Source organism: Ranitomeya variabilis, chromosome 2 (assembly GCF_051348905.1).
Source record: "Ranitomeya variabilis isolate aRanVar5 chromosome 2, aRanVar5.hap1, whole genome shotgun sequence".
NCBI lineage: Eukaryota > Metazoa > Chordata > Amphibia > Anura > Dendrobatidae > Ranitomeya > Ranitomeya variabilis.
In genome coordinates this window covers 614,328,556-614,344,802 of record NC_135233.1, presented here as the reverse complement: position 1 = coordinate 614,344,802, position 16,247 = coordinate 614,328,556, and the positions used below count along the sequence as shown (strand labels likewise).

Below are 16,247 nucleotides of genomic sequence, written 5' to 3'. Positions count from 1 at the left end.
CGCTGCGGTTGGTGGGACTCGGATGAGGGGCGCTGCAGTTGGTGGGACTCGGATGAGGGGTGCTGCGGTTGGTGGGGCTTGGAGGAGGGGCATTGTGGTTGGTGGGACTCTATGAGGGGCGCTGCGGTTGGTGGGACTCGGATGAGGGGCGCTGCGGTTGGTGGGACTCGGATGAGGGGCGCTGCGGTTGGTGGGACTCGGATGAGGGGTGCTGCGGTTGGTGGGACTTGGATGAAGGGCGCTGCAGTTGGTGGGACTCAGGAAGGGGGTTGCGGTTGGTGGGACTCAGGAAGGGCGTTACGGTTGGTGGGACCTATAGAAGTGGTTACAGGCATCGAGGGCATTGGTGTAGGGTGCTGTGTAAGAGGAGGCTTGGTGGAGGGGCAGAGGGAATAAGGGCTGTGGGGAATAAAGACCTCGAGGAAGGAGTGTGGGGGTCTGTGAGGAGGGGCACTAGGGGAGGAAGCCCCCTTAGAATGGAATGGAATATTACCTCATCTTCTGTCTTCTAATATTTTTTTTTTTTGTCTCCTTTTTCTAAGGGTGGAAATTTCTCCGCTGCCACATCCACCGTCCCGAAGCCGAAGGACGCCAGGATCGTGGGCCAGTCCGTTTTTGCTGATTTTGGTAGGTGAAGCCCAATGCTTTTTGCTGAAAATATCACAGGTCCGTGTACGAGAAAGTAAGATGAAACTTTTTGCTAAAAATCAAAGACAAGTAGGAGAAAAGAGGGGGTGTCGGGTCGGAAGTGGAGAGGCGAGAAACAAAATCTTCAGGGTCATCTGTAATCGAGCTGCTTCACTTATAACCACTGCACTGATCCCAAGAACTAGCAATCCGTGTAGAAGCTCTGACGGGTGCCAACGATTTCCAGAACCAGTGGAATCGTTGACCCTGTTATGTGTCGTGGATTTAACCATACAGATACACATACAGATATGCCTTCTGGATGAGGAGTCTGGCTGTGTCTGTGTATTTGCTTTTATTTTATTCCTGCTGCTCATTTACTAAATTGTTTCTTTTTGGGTGGAGGGGTGGGGCAGGGTTTGGTCCTTAGATTTGGGCATTTTAACTCAAATAAGCACTCCTCCTCTTCCTCATATCGCCATCAAAGATTTTTATCCCCATATAATGTTGCAATCATCATCTTATATAGCACTGTGTACTTACAATTGCTCATTTTCCTTTCTACCCAGAAAATTCTTCTCTTTTCTTTGCTCTATGTAGAAACAGGAAGTCTCTTGTCCCTTCAGTAATCTGTCCTCTCTTCATCTCCTGACCTAGCTGCTTCCCCCCCCCCCCCCTTGGAACTTTTGCAGTGACTTATGAGTCACACAGGGAAAATTAACCTCCTGTTTCTACAGTGTGTAATCACCTGATGTCATAGATGTAATGGAAAACAGAAGAATTAGCCGGGTAGAAAAGAAAATGAGCAATTGTAAGTACACAGTGCTGTATAATATGATGAAAATTAAGATAAAAACTTTTATGGGAGACAGAGGAGCGCTTATAGCACCAAATATGTTGTGAGCCAAAGGGGTGTAGCTCACAGGATTCACTGGGGGTGGGATTCCACCATCATAACAGTGAGCGCAGCTCTGGAGTATAATACAGGATGTAACTCAGGATCAGTATGTACACAGTGACTGCACTAGCAGAATAGTGAGTGCAGCTCTGGAGTAAAATACAGGATGTAACTCAGGATCAGTAATGAAATGTATGTACACAGTGACTGCACCAGCAGAATAGTGAGTGCAGCTCTGGAGTATAATACAGGAGGTAACTTAGGATCAATAATGTAATATATGTACACAGTGACTGCACCAGAAGAATAGTGAGTGCAGCTCTGGAGTAATAATACAGGATGTAACTCAGGATCAGTAATGTAATGTATGTACACAGTGACTGCACCAGTAGAATAATGAGTGCAGCTCTGGAGTAATAATACAGGATGTAACTCAGGATCAGTAATGCCATGTATGTACACAGTGACTGCACCAGCAGAATAGTGAGTGCACCTCTGGTGTATAATACAGTTCTCTCTGGGATGACACTGATCGGCCGGTGGTCTTGCCCCTCAGTCGCTTTCTATGTGTCGTTGCTCCTGGTTTTTATGATGCTGGTGACTTATTACCTCGGATCGGACTTCATCTTTCAGTCTGAGCCGTGCGACGTGTGGGCCGGACGCAGCGGAGGTCGCTCGGCTCATGGATGGCGGCTGATATTCCGCACTTTATTGCTGTAAATGATGATCTTCTCCATTCATCTCCTGGAATAAGGGAGAACAAGAAATCGATGTCTCCCGTGTCACCGGCCTCTGATTCCGGCTCCTCGTCCTCCTCGCACTCGGGCACATGGAGAAAATGAATGTAAAATGGGATCAGTCCTGGCGTCCGTCTCTCGCCTCGATTCTTCTATCATGTTATTATTGTTCTGTGCCAGCTATTGTCTTCTGTTGTCAGCACCCTTCTTTTAACAACATTTCTCATACACATAAAGGGGAGGCTACTAAGAAACTTAGCAGGTTAATAATCTCCTATGTGAAGTACTACAAGTCCAAGCTCTCAGATTGTTTCCAAAGCTTCTTTCTCAAAATGTTGCTATAACTGTAGGAATCTGTTCAAATATTGATGTATTGATCTGAAAACAGAATCCTCTGTGCTGCTGTTCAAACTATACCTTTATGGCATCCACAAGATAAAAGCTAGAGATGAAGAACCAGCCGTGAGAGGGTTAATATGACGGAGGAGTCTAATGATCAGATATGCAGCTCCTGTCTGCAGCTCGCTTCTCTTCCATAATTCTGCACCCCCCGCCGGGAGATATTTGTTTGGCAGCGACTTTGATGAAAGGCTCTTTCCCCGGCGGTGTGTTTTATGGCACATATTGATGCATTACTGGCACTGGAGAACAATGCTCCCGCCGAGGTGCGGCGCTTTCATCCTCCTCAGACTTTGTGACACCAAATTGCCGTAAATAGCTGCGTGAGTGATTACAGCAAGATGTTCGGGGGGCCCCGATACCGAGCTTATCCCCGGCACTTCCCGTCCGAGGCAGGAATTCACATCATTACAGAGACATCTTCCTGAAGGGGCTGCGCTCAGAACAACGCGTTTAAAGGGAAAATGCTGCCATTTCCTTCTTAAACGGTTACCCCCATAATACAAACCAGGAGACCCCCATATCATCCCTGCTGATAAGTTATCATTCCCTCTTCTTATCTCCTTACTTTGTATAATTGGGGATTCCAGTACTTGGGACCGTCCTATTAACATTTAAAGGGGCGGCGCGGAGCTTCATATTGTAATTTGAATTGGATCGTTAGTGTTTATGTCAATGGAGAATGTGATGGTTAATTAGATGTAAATCGTCGGCCTTCGCTCATTACCGCCGTATTCAGCGCGTTTCATCCTCACCTGTTCCTCCGATCGTTCACTCTATTCATTGATTTTCTTTTCACCGGCGATGAAATAAGCATCATTATATGTCATTATGCGCGGAGCGGTCGGGATGGATGACCAGGGAGCGCAATATTAACCTGCAAATAGGAGTCAGCCGACTAAAGGTATCACAGCCAAAGGCGTCCCATAATAAGGCACCGTGCTCCTTTGTGTCTTGTAGATGGAGACGGTTTCCAGGACCATTTACTGCCTGTCTGCGAAGACGAAAAGTGCCTGAAAAGTGTCATTTATCTCATGAAATATGGCTCCACACAGGTGAGGACATTGTACACTTACCATCTGCAAGTATATATCCGGTGTATACAGAGGAGGACACTACGCTCATTACCTACTGCAGGTATATATCTGGTGTATACAGGGGAGGACACTGCGCTCATTACCTGCTGCAGGCATATATCCTGTGTATACAGGGGAGGACACTGTGCTCATTACCTGCTGCAGGTATTTATCCGTGTATACAGGAGAGGACACTGCGCTCATCACCTGCTGCAGGTATATATCCGTGTATACAGGAGAGGACACTGCGCTCATCACCTGCTGCAGGTATATATCCGTGTATACAGGAGAGGACACTGCGCTCATCACCTGCTGCAGGTATATATCCGTGTATACAGGAGAGGACTCTGCGCTCATCACCTGCTGCAGGTATACGTGTATACAGGGGAGGACACTGCGCTCATTACCTGCTGCAGGTATATATCCGGTGTATACAGGGGAGGACACTGCGCTCATTACCTGCTTCAGGTATATATCCGGTGTACAGGGGAGGACACTGCGCTCATCACCTGCTGCAGGTACATATCCGGCGTACAGGGGAGGACACTGCGCTCATCACCTGCTGCAGGTATATATCCGGTGTATACAGGGGAGTACACTGCGCTCATTACCTGCTGCAGGTATATATCCTGTGTATACAGGGGAGGACACTGCACTCATTACCTGCTGCAGGTACATATCCTGTGTATACAGGGGAGAATATTGCGCTCATCACCTGCTGCAGGTATATATCCGGTGTATACAGGGGAGGATACTGCACTCATTACCTGCTGCAGGTATATATCCTGTGTATACAGGGGAGGACACTGCGCTCATTACCTGCTGCAGGTATATATCCGGTGTATACAGGGGAGAATACTGTGCTCATTACCTGCTGCAGGTACATATCCTGTGTATACAGGGGAGAATATTGCGCTCATCACCTGCTGCAGGTATATATCCGGTGTATACAGGGGAGGACACTGCGCTCATTACCTGCTGCAGGTATATATCCGTTGTATACAGGGGAGGATACTGTGCTCATTACCTGCTGCAGGTATATATCCGGTGAATACAGGGGAGGACACTGCGCTCATTACCTGCTGCAGGTACATATCCGGTGTATACAGGGGAGGACACTGCGCTGCTCATTACCTGCTGCAGGTACATATCCTGTGTATATGGGGGAGGACACTGTGCTCATCACCTGCTGCAGGTATATATCCGGTGTATACGGGGGAGGACACTGTGCTCATTACCTGCTGCAAGTATATATCCGGTGTAGACAGGGGAGGACACTGCGCTGCTCATTACCTGCTGCAGGTACATATCCTGTGTATATGGGGGAGGACACTGTGCTCATCACCTGCTGCAGGTATATATCCGGTGTATACAGGGGAGGATACTGTGCTCATTACCTGCTGCAGGTATATATCCGGTGAATACAGGGGAGGACACTGCGCTCATTACCTGCTGCAGGTACATATCCGGTGTACAGGGGAGGACACTGCGCTGCTCATTACCTGCTGCAGGTACATATCCTGTGTATATGGGGGAGGACACTGTGCTCATCACCTGCTGCATGTATACATCCGGTGTATACAGGGGAGGACACTGTGCTCATTACCTGCTGCAAGCATAAATCCGGTGTGTACAGGGGAGGATACTGCGCTCATTACCTGCTGCAGGTATATATCCAGTCACAACAAAAAATGGGTATCTATAGACCACAAAAGAGTATAATGCTTAAATAAGCATTTATTGCCAAAAAATTCACAAAGGAATACAATCACAATAACAAGAATAAAAAGAGAACCACTGGAAACCTATATTCAAGGACACAATGTGACCGGTGCCATAGCCAATATTCAGAATAAAATCCAAGAATAGTTTCTAATCAAAATCTCATAAATCACATATGAATAAATGTTGGACATGAAACGTCCATATAAATGGATGTGAATTTAGCTACGATTTTCATATATAAAAAAGTGCATAGTGCTTAAGGGCCCAAACAGACCAAAGAAACGAAATCAAGCTAATGTAAGAGAGACATGATATACTTACTAAATATAAGCTGGCTAGGTGCTGGAAACAGATGGTCCCCGCCGCCCCAACGCATGTTTCGTCGAGACTTCCTCAGGAGGCGTGTATTGGGGAGTGGGTTCCGGCTATTTATATACAGTCCGGCCAATGAGAATGCAGTTAAGAGCCTTAATGGATTCGTCACATCCGCTCCTGCGAGAATATACAGCGCAGTCGCACAGACACCTCATACATGTCCAATGTGGACGGCGCATGCGCAGCCGCCATGGCAACCATGGGACCTTCGCAAGAGCGGCAGTGGAGCGCAAACACAGAGAGCCGGCATAGAGACGGAATCTGCGTGCCGGGCGCCGCCCATACAAAGATTCGGGGCCAGGGAAGCCGCGCATGCGCACCATGGACATAAGAGGAATGTAAATACCCGCAATAGAAAAGTGGCAATGTGATAAAGTGACAGTGCGTATATCGTGACTAAATGGAGATAACAAGTGAATAGGTAATACAAATAAGCAAACCCTTGCTGACCTAACATCATATTAAAGATGGCCACATATTGAAAGTGCTGACTTAATCAGTAAATAACAAAAAGTATATGACATAAACGTAAAAAAAAGAGAAATGTATATTGCATACATCAAACAAATTAATATAAAATAGGACAATATAGTGAACATAACAGGTAAATACAAATAATGTATATATCACAAAATTTAAATGATGTAAAACATAAAAATTAATCCAAAGGACGTAACAAGTTTTCTGTAATATGCGACACACTGAATATAGGGCTGTACACCTCCAAACAGTTCAGGGAATGAATAACTTCTTTACAGAGACCGTTGGAAAAAGTCACCAAAGGATGAAGGCAGTGGTCACAATTCAGTATGTAAGGCAGAGTGCGCATAATTCTTGCATATATACTCATAGAGCCAGAACTGGAATAATAAGAAAAATGGTTATAGAAACAGCAACGCAAATGAAGAAGAAAAAAACATTTAAAAATAATAAAAACCAGGAAAATGGCCAAAACCCCATCCCCCCTAAAAACGTGTACGATGTCATGATAAGAAAGACCCGAAACCCAAACCCTCATTAAGACCATACTGGGTGACTGTGTTGAGTCGGTAAATCCAACAACTCTCTACCCTAGCTAGGGCTTTGAATAAATCACCACCCCGTGGACCCAAAGACACTTGGTCTATAGCTTTGATTTTAAGTAGACTAGCATTACATTCATGATGCAGAAAAAAGTGGCGGGGAAGAGTTTTTAATGACTCCACATCCTTAACAATCTTAGCCTTCTCTATATCGCGTACGTGTTCTCTTGTTCTTATCTTGAGCTCACGGGTGGTCATCCCAATATATACTTTGTTACACTGACATTGGGCATGATAGATTATGCCCTTTGAGGCACATGTCAGTCTATGGCGGATTTTAAAAATACGACTTCCCTGGGGGTTGGAAAAATCTTTGCTCTTGATATGGTTCTGACAACCTTTACAAAAAGTACATGGAAAGAAGCCATGTAGGAGGTCACTTGATCCTTTTATTTTTTTGTTATCATTTGGAGAATAATGACTTCGGACAAGTAAGTCACGGAGATTATCCGATCTCTTAGCTGTAATCGATGGTCTATCAGAGAGGATGTTTTTTAAAATGGGGTCAGAACGTAAAATACTCCAATGCTTAGTAACAATTTTAACAAAGGCCTTCCATTGGCAGTTATAGGGGGTGATCAATCTCACCTGTGTATCGTCATTATATTTAGACCAGGTCTGATAGAGGAGATCATTACGAGATGTTGAACATGCTCTTTTATAGCCCAACGGATTTGTCGGTGGCTGTATCCTCGTTCTCTGAAACGGCAATATAGATCCCGAGCCTGAGTTTGAAATTTTTCCTCACTGGAACAAATACTTTTGATCCGCAGATGTTGTCCGATTGGAATTCCATTAATGGTAGATTATTATTATTTATTTATATAGCACCATTGATTCCATGGTGCTGTACATGAGAAGGGGTTACGTACAAGTTACAGATATCACTTACAGTAGACAAACTTACAATGACAGACTGATACAGGGGGGCGAGGACTTTGCCCTTGCGGGCTTCCATTCTGCAGGATTATGGGGAAGGAGACAGTAGGTTGGGGGTTGCAGGAGCTCCGGTGTTGGTGAGGCGGTAGCTTCGGTAGTGATGAGGAGGTTGACGATGAGATGAGCTTGCATGTAACAATGAGTTAGTGGCAGTAGGTTTCCGATATACATTGGTTTCAATCAGTCCCTGAGAGGATACACAGACATCCAAGTCCAAAAAATTGACCTGTCGACCATAGGAGAAGGTGAGCCCAATATTGAGATTGTTAGCATTAAGCTCAACCATGAAACAATTAAGTTGTTCAACCGTGCCCTCCCATATAAAGAATACATCGTCGATATACCGGATCCAGTGGTGCACTTTGTCAATGTGCACCACTGGATCGCTGACAAAGATGTCCCTCTCCCAGGCCCCCAAAAATAGATTAGCATAGGACGGAGCACAGGCGGCCCCCATGGCGGTCTCCTGAAGCTGGAGATATATTTGATCAGAGAACATAAAACAATTATGTGTGAGTATGAATTGAAGAAGCTGTAAAATGAAATCAGCCATGGGTTTCTCTATATCTCCAGCCTCAAGGAACCAGGAGACCGCCCTGAGTCCGTCCTGATGCTTGATGGATGTATACAGGCTCTCTGTCCGCCATCACAAGAATCATATTTTCCTGAACCGAGAGACCATCAAAACTGCGCAGGGCCGCCATGGTATCCTGAATAAATGACGGAAGTGTATTCACTAGAGGCTTAAGGTAAAAATCAACAATTTTGCAAGCTAATTCACAAATCCCCTCATTCCCAGAGACTATTGGTCTCCCGGGTGGGTTTATGGGGTCTTTGTGAATTTTGGGAATAAGATATAGGGTAGGCATCCTAGGTTTAATAAGGACCACTGCATCCATAAGTTTTTTTTGGAATAACACCTATTTCAAATGCATTGGTGACAATTGTCTCAAGATCCTGTTTAAATTTAGTAAGGGGATTGTAATATAATTTTTTGTAGCAGGTTTTGTCTGCCAGCAATTTTTAGGCTTGTTTTTCATATTGACAATTAGGCCATATGACCACATTGCCGCCTTTGTCAGCCTGCTTGATTGTCACATCAGTCCATTTTTGGATTTCTTTAATGATTTTATATTCACTCTGACTTCTACCAAAGCTTTTGATGGAGCATAGTTGTTCAATATCACTAGAAACCATTTTTACAAATACATCAACTGCGGGACATGTACTAAGGGTAGGAAAGCTTTTGGATTTATTATACAGATGAGTTGGAAAGTTACTCACCGGAGTTGGATTTTGTTCATCCAACAGAGATTCCAAGATAGCAACCACTTGTTGATCATCAGCCGTATCGGACTGATAGTTAGAAGAGGACTTCTCACGATACCTTTTCAAGATCAATTTCCGGGCGAAAAGATGAACATCCTTTACCGCCGTGAAGGGATCTAGAAATTTTGCTGGGGAAAATGTTAAGCCTCGTTGTAAGAGGTCTTCCTGCTCTGGATTGAGAATATGATCGGATAAATTGATTACCTTGGGCTGGTCATTTTTCGATCCCTGTTTCCTAGAGGGACCATGGTTATTCCATCTCCCAATGAATCTGGTTTTCATATTAAAGGACCGAGGTCTGTCAATTTCCTGTGTGAATATTTGGCTTGAAAGGGAAGTGATGGAAGAAATTGACGAACTCCTGGATGGAGGGCCTTTTTTCTCTTTCCTATATTGCCACTTAAAGACTTTTCCTGTCTCATAATTGTTTAAATCTCTTTCATATTTTTTAGTTTTAATCTCACATACATCTTTCTCCCATTTTTCCATATCTTTAGCAAAGTCAAGAAAAAATTGATCCGTCTGCTCTTTGGAAAAGTCAAGCAACATTTGTGTCTGCATGGAACTGATTTGTGTATCCAACTCGCTCAGAATTATGGTGTTTTTATCATTGATAATTTCAATAAATTTCAAAGAGCAGGCCATAGCAGTTTCCTCCCATCTTGTATTTAAAGCAGCATCACCAAGTTCAAAGGTCGGATAGAGTTGGATACAAAGGTCGGATAGAGTTGGATACGAAGGCCTCTGGGAATAATATTACATTTGTGATTAATCTGTAATGAGGCACGGGTGCACCAAACCCGGATTTTTTTATGCAACAGGTTTCGGTATTTCTTAGATGTTTCTTTAAAATTACTGGAGACATCATTAGTGGCACCAATAGTTCTCTGTTTAAAAACATCACCCACACGGTCTTGCCAGGTTTTTTCCCTGGCTTTATGATCCATGGTGATCAAGAAACGGACAAACGTTTACTCTGTTCAAAAACAGAAACAATAGTATTAACCCCTTAACGACCGCCGATACGCCTTTTAACGGCGGCCGCTAAGGGTACTTAAACCACAGCGCCGTTAATTAACGGCGCTGTGGAAAAAGTGAATAGCGCCCCCCCAGAGTCGGATTTTCTCTGGGGTCTCGGTTACCGGGGGTAGCGAGACCCCAGAGAACATGATTCGGGGTTTTTTTACCGACCCCCGAGTTGCGATCTGTTGTGAATTCTGCTCTTGGGCTCCCTCCGGTGGTTATAAGTGGTAGCGCTGTTGTCTTTGGATCGCAGCATTTATCAGGTGTGTCCACGTATTGCAATTCTGACTGGGCTATTTAGTCTTGCTTGACCCTTTAGTCAGTGCCAGTTGTCCATTGTTCCTGGAGGATTCACATCCCTGCCTGGTCTCTCCTGCTTTGCTGTTCATTTCAACAAAGATAAGTTCTGGCCTTGCTTTTTGCAGTCCACATGCTGTGGGCTTTATTGTTCAGTTCTTTTCCATGTTTTGTCTTGTCCAGCTTGGTCTGCATAAGGATTTGTTCAGCCAAGCTGGTATCTCTGGAGATGCAGATATACCCTCCATATCTTTAGTTAGATGTGGAGATTTTGTATTTTCTGTGGTGGATATTTTCTAGTGTTTTAATACTGACCGCATAGTACTCTGTCCTATCCTTTCTATTTAGCTAGAGTGGCCTCCTTTGCTAAATCCTGATTTCAGTCTGTGTATGTTATTTCCCTCTCCTCTCACAGTCAATATTTGTGGGGGGCTGTCTATCCTTTGGTGATTTTCTCTGAGGCAAGATAGTTTTCCCTTTTCTATCTCTAGGGGTATTTAGTCCTCCGGCTGTGTCGAGATGTCTAGGGAGTGTTAGGTACATTCCACGGCTACTTCTAGTTGCGGTGTTAAGTTCAGGGTCTGCGGTCAGTACAGGTGCCACCTTCTCCAGAGTACGTCTCATGCTGCTCCTAGGCCACAAGATCATAACAGCGATCGCCGGTAATTAACCGTTTACCGGCGGTCGCAAAAAAAAATGCGATTTCCCATTTAATTTCTCTGTCCTCCGATGTGATCGCACATCAGAGGACAGAGAAATGGGGTCCCCGATCGCCCCCGATAGCCCCCCGATACTCACCTGTCTCCCCCGGTGCTCCTCGTGGCTCCCGATGGGCGCCGCCATCTTCTTCCGGCAACAAAATGGCGCATGCGCCCGCCAGCCGGCACCCTGGAGGTCTTTGGGGTCTTGGCTGCCGGGGGTAGCCGAGACCCCAAAGAACATGATCGGGGTCGGTTTTTACCGACCCCTGTTTTTCGATCGCCGGTAATTAACTGTTTTCTGGCGACCGCAAAAAAAAAAAAAAAAGCGATGTGTAATTCTCTGTCCTCTGATGTGATCGCACATCAGAGGACAGAGAAATAGGGGGATTCGGGGACCCTATCATACTTACCGGTGTCCCTGGGTCCTCCTGTGTCCTCTTCTGGCCGCCGGCTTCTTCCTTCTGTAAGAAAATGGCGGGCACAGTGCGCCCGCCATGAGCTGCCGGCCGGCAGCTAGAGGAGTTGGGGCTAAATTTAGGGTTAGGGCTAGTGTTAGGGTTAGGGTTGGGGCTAAATTTAGGGTTAGGGCTGGGGCTAAATTTAGGGTTAGGGCTGGGGCTAAATTTAGGGTTAGGATTGGGGCTAAAGTTAGGGCTAGGGTTGGGGCTAAAGTTAGGACTAGGGTTGTGGCTAAAGTTAGGGTTAGAGTTGGCATTAGGGTTACGTTTGGGGTTAGGTTTGGGATTAGGATTAAGGTTAGGGTTGGGATTAGGGGTGTATTGGGATTAGGGTTAGGTTTGAGGTTAGGGTTGAGATTAGGATTAGGGGTGTGTTGGATTTAGGGTTCTGATTAGGGTTATGGTTGTTTTGGGGTTAGGGTTGCGATTATCCTTAGGGTTGTGATTAGGATTATGGATCGGGTTGGCATTAGGGTTAGGGGTGTGTTGGGGTTAGGGTTGGAGTTAGATTTGGAGGGTTTCCACTGTTTAGGTACATCAGGGGGTCTCAAAACGTCACAGCCAATTTTGCGCTCAAAAAGTCAAATGGTGCTCCCTCCCTTCCGAGCTCTGCCGTGCACCCAAACAGTGGTTTACCCCCACATTTGGGGCATCAGCGTACTCGGGATAAATTGGACAACAACTTTTGGGGTCCAATTTCTCCTGTTACCCTTGTGGAAATAAAAACTTGGGGGCTAAAAAATCTTTTTTGTGGGGAAAAAAAAAAAATTATTTTCACAACTCTGCATTATAAACTTCTGTGAAGCACTTGGGCATTCAAAGTTCTCACCACACATCTAGATAAGTTCCTTGGGGGCTCTAGTTTCCAAAATGGGGTCACTTGTGGAGGGTTTCTTCTGTTTAGGTACATCGGGGGCTCTGCAAACGCAACATAACGCCCGCAGAGCATTCTATCAAAGTCTGCATTCCAAAACGGCGCTCCTTCCCTTCCGAGCTCTGCCATGCGCCCAAACAGTGGTTTACCCCAACATATGGGGTATCAGCCTACTCAGCATAAATTGCACAATAAATTTTGGGGTCCAATTTCTCCTGTTACCCTTGTGAAAGCAAAAATTTGGGGGTGAAAAATAATTTTTGTGGAAAAAATATGATTTTTTTTATTTTCATGGCTCTACATTATAAACTTCTGTGAAGCAGTTGGGGGTTCATAGTGGTCATCACACATCTAGATAAGCTCTTTGGGGGGGTCTAGTTTCCAAAATGGGGTCACTTGGGGGGGGTTTCTACTGTTTAGGTACATCAGGAGCTCTGCAAATGCAACATGACGCCCGCAGACCATCCCATCAAAGTCTGCATTCCAAGCGGCGCTCCTTCCCTTCCGAGCCCCAATGGGTGCCCAAACAGTGCCCCCACCCACATATGGGGTATCAGCGTACTCAGGACAAACTGGTCAACAGATTTTGGGGTCCAATGTCTCCTGTTACCCTTGAGAAAATAAAAAATTGCAGGCTAAAAAATCATTTTTGAGGGGAAAAAAAAGGATTTTTTTATTTTCACGGCTCTACTTCATAAATTTCTGTGAAGCACTTGGGGGTTTAAAGTGCTCACCACACATCTAGATAAGTTCCTTAAGGGGTCTAGTTTCCAAAATGGTGTCACTTGTGAGGGGATTCCACTGTTTAGGCACATCAGGGGCTCTCCAAACGCGACATGGCATCCGATCTCAATTCCAGCCAATTCTACATCGAAAAAGTAAAACGGCACTCCTTCTCTTCCAAGCTCTGCAGTGCGCCAAAACAGTGGTTTACCCCCACATATGGGGTATCGATGTACTCAGGAGAAATTGCACAACAACTTTTGTGGTCTAATTTCTCCTGTTACCCTTGTGAAAATAAAAATTTTGGGGCAAAAAGATAATTTTTGTAGAAAAAATTTGATTTTTTTATTTTCACGGCTCTACGTTATAAACTTCTGAGAAGCACCTGGGGGTCTAAAGTGCTCACCACACATCTAGTTAAGTTCCTTAAGGGGTCTAGTTTCCAAAATGGGGTCACTTGTGGGGGGGTTTCCACTGTTTAGGCACATCAGGGGCTCTCTAAACGTGACATGGCATCCGATCTCAATTCCAGCCAATTCTGCATTGAAAAAGTAAAACGGTGCTCCTTCTCTTCCAAGCTCTGCGGTGCTCCCAAACAGTGGTTTACCCCCACATATGGGGTATCGGCGTATTCAGGAGAAATTGTACAAAAACATTTATGGTTACATTTCTGTTTTTACACTTGTGAAAATAAAAAAAATGGTTCTGAAGTAAAATGTTTGCAAAAAAAAGTTAAATGATCATTTTTGCCTTCCACATTGTTTCAGTTCCTGTGAAGCACGTAAAGGGTTAATAAACTTCTTGAATGTGGTTTAGAGCACCTTGAGGGGTGCAGTTTTTAGAATGGTGTCACACTTGCTTATTTTCTATCATATAGACCCCTCAAAATGACTTCAAATGTGATGTGGTGCCTAAAAAAAAAATGGTGTTGTAAAAATAAGAAATTGCTGGTTAATTTTTAACCCTTATAACTCCCTAACAAAAAAAAATGTTGTTTCCAAAATTGTGCTGATGTAAAGTAGACATGTGGGAAATGTTATTTATTAACTATTTTTTGTGACATATCTCTCTGATTTAAGGGCATAAAAATACAAAGTTTGAAAATTGCAAAATTTTAATTTTTTTTGCCATATTTCTGTTTTTTTCATAAATTATCGCAAGTAATATCGAAGAAATGTTACCACTAACATGAAGTACAATATGTCACGAAAAAACAGTCTCAGAATCAGCAGGATCCGTTGAAGCGTTCCAGAGTTATAACCTCATAAAGTGACAGTGGTCAGAATTGTAAAAATTGGCCTGGTCATTAAGTACCAAATTGGCTCTGTCACTTACGGTACCGTCTCACAGTGGCACTTTGGTCGCTACGACGGCACGATCCGTGATGTTCCAGCGATATACATACGATCTCGCTGTGTCTGACACGCTACTGCGATCAGGGACCCCGCTGAGAATCGTACGTCGTAGCAGATCGTTTGAAACTTTATTTTGTCGCTGGATCACCCGCTGTCATCGCTGGATCGGTGTGTGTGACACCGATCCAGCGATGTGTTTGCTTGTAACCAGGGTAAACATCGGGTTACTAAGCGCAGGGCCGCGCTTAGTAACCCGATGTTTACCCTGGTTACCATTGTAAATGTAAAAAAAAATAAACACTACATACTCACCTTCTAATGTCTGTCACGTCCCTCGCCGTCAGCTTCCCGCACTGACTGAGCGCCGGCCGTAAAGTAAAAGCACACAGTCAGTGCGGGAAGCTGACGGCGAGGGACGTGACAGTCACCGGAATGTGAGTATGTAGTGTTTTTGGTTTTTTTACATTTACAATGGTAACCAGGGTAAACATCGGGTTACTAAGCGCGGCCCTGCGATTAGTAACCCGATGTTTACCCTGTTTACCCGGGGACTTCGGCATCATTGGTCGCTGGAGAGCTGACTGTGTGACAGCTCTCCAGCGACCACACAACGACTTACCAACGATCACGGCCAGGTCGTATCGCTGGTCGTGATCGTTGGTAAATCGTTTAGTGTAACGGTACCCTAAGGGGTTAACACCAAACAGATGTCCCAACGATAAACAATAAGAACAGAAAACTCAGGGCAATATAGTCACAACAAAACATGGGTATCTATAGACAACAAAAAAGTATAATCCTTAAATAAGCATTCATTGCAAAAAAGTTCACAAACGAATACAATCACAATAACAAGAATAAAAAGAGAACCACTGGAAACCTATATTCAAGGACACAATGTGACCGGTACCATAGCCAATATTCTGAATAAAAGCCAAGAATAGTTTCTAATAAAAATCTCATAAATCACATATGAATAAATGTTGGACATGAAACGTCCATATAAATGGATGTGAATTTAGCTACGATTTTCATATATATAAAGTGCATAGTGCTTAAGGGCCCAAACAGACCAAAGAAACGAAATCAAGCTAATGTAAGAGAGACATGATATACTTACTAAATATAATATTTTATTCTGAATATTGGCTATGGTACTGGTCACATTGTGTCCTTGAATATAGGTTTCCAGTGGTTCTCTTTTTATTCTTGTTATTGTGACTGTATTCCTTTGTGAACTTTTTTGCAATAAATGCTTATTTAACCCTAGAATGCATACCAAGGTTACTTGTTTTCTGTTTTCTGTAAAAGTACTTTAGTTAGAATTTTGAAAATCTAGGTAATCCTCAGGTATATAGTTGTTAGTAATTTCCAGTTATTCATATATTTTTATGTTACAGACATTTCAGTATAACAACCTTTTTTTGGGACTACCCCATATTCACGCACCTGGGGCCTTTTAGGCCTGTACTAGGTTTACATGTGATACTCAGTCTTTTTGTCTGTATTGTTGCTGGGGAAGAACTTTTATGACTCTGCTATTGCTGGGAAGAGTGTGGATTCTGCATGACAACAGAAAAATAAGAAGAAAAAAAAAAGAATAAAAATATTACAATGGATAATTACTTT

General features: G+C 44.1%; 1 protein-coding gene across 2 annotated transcripts in view; it reads left to right on the top strand.

The window, feature by feature from the left end:
- ITFG1 (integrin alpha FG-GAP repeat containing 1) overlaps window positions 1-16,247 on the top strand; it is a 157,404-nt gene that overhangs the window by 48,378 nt on the left and 92,779 nt on the right. For both annotated transcript variants that reach the window (XM_077288753.1, XM_077288754.1), the window contains exons 8-9: window positions 543-627; window positions 3,622-3,716. In XM_077288753.1, coding sequence (XP_077144868.1) covers window positions 543-627; window positions 3,622-3,716 — 180 coding nt within the window. The remainder of the gene's footprint in view (window positions 1-542; window positions 628-3,621; window positions 3,717-16,247) is intronic.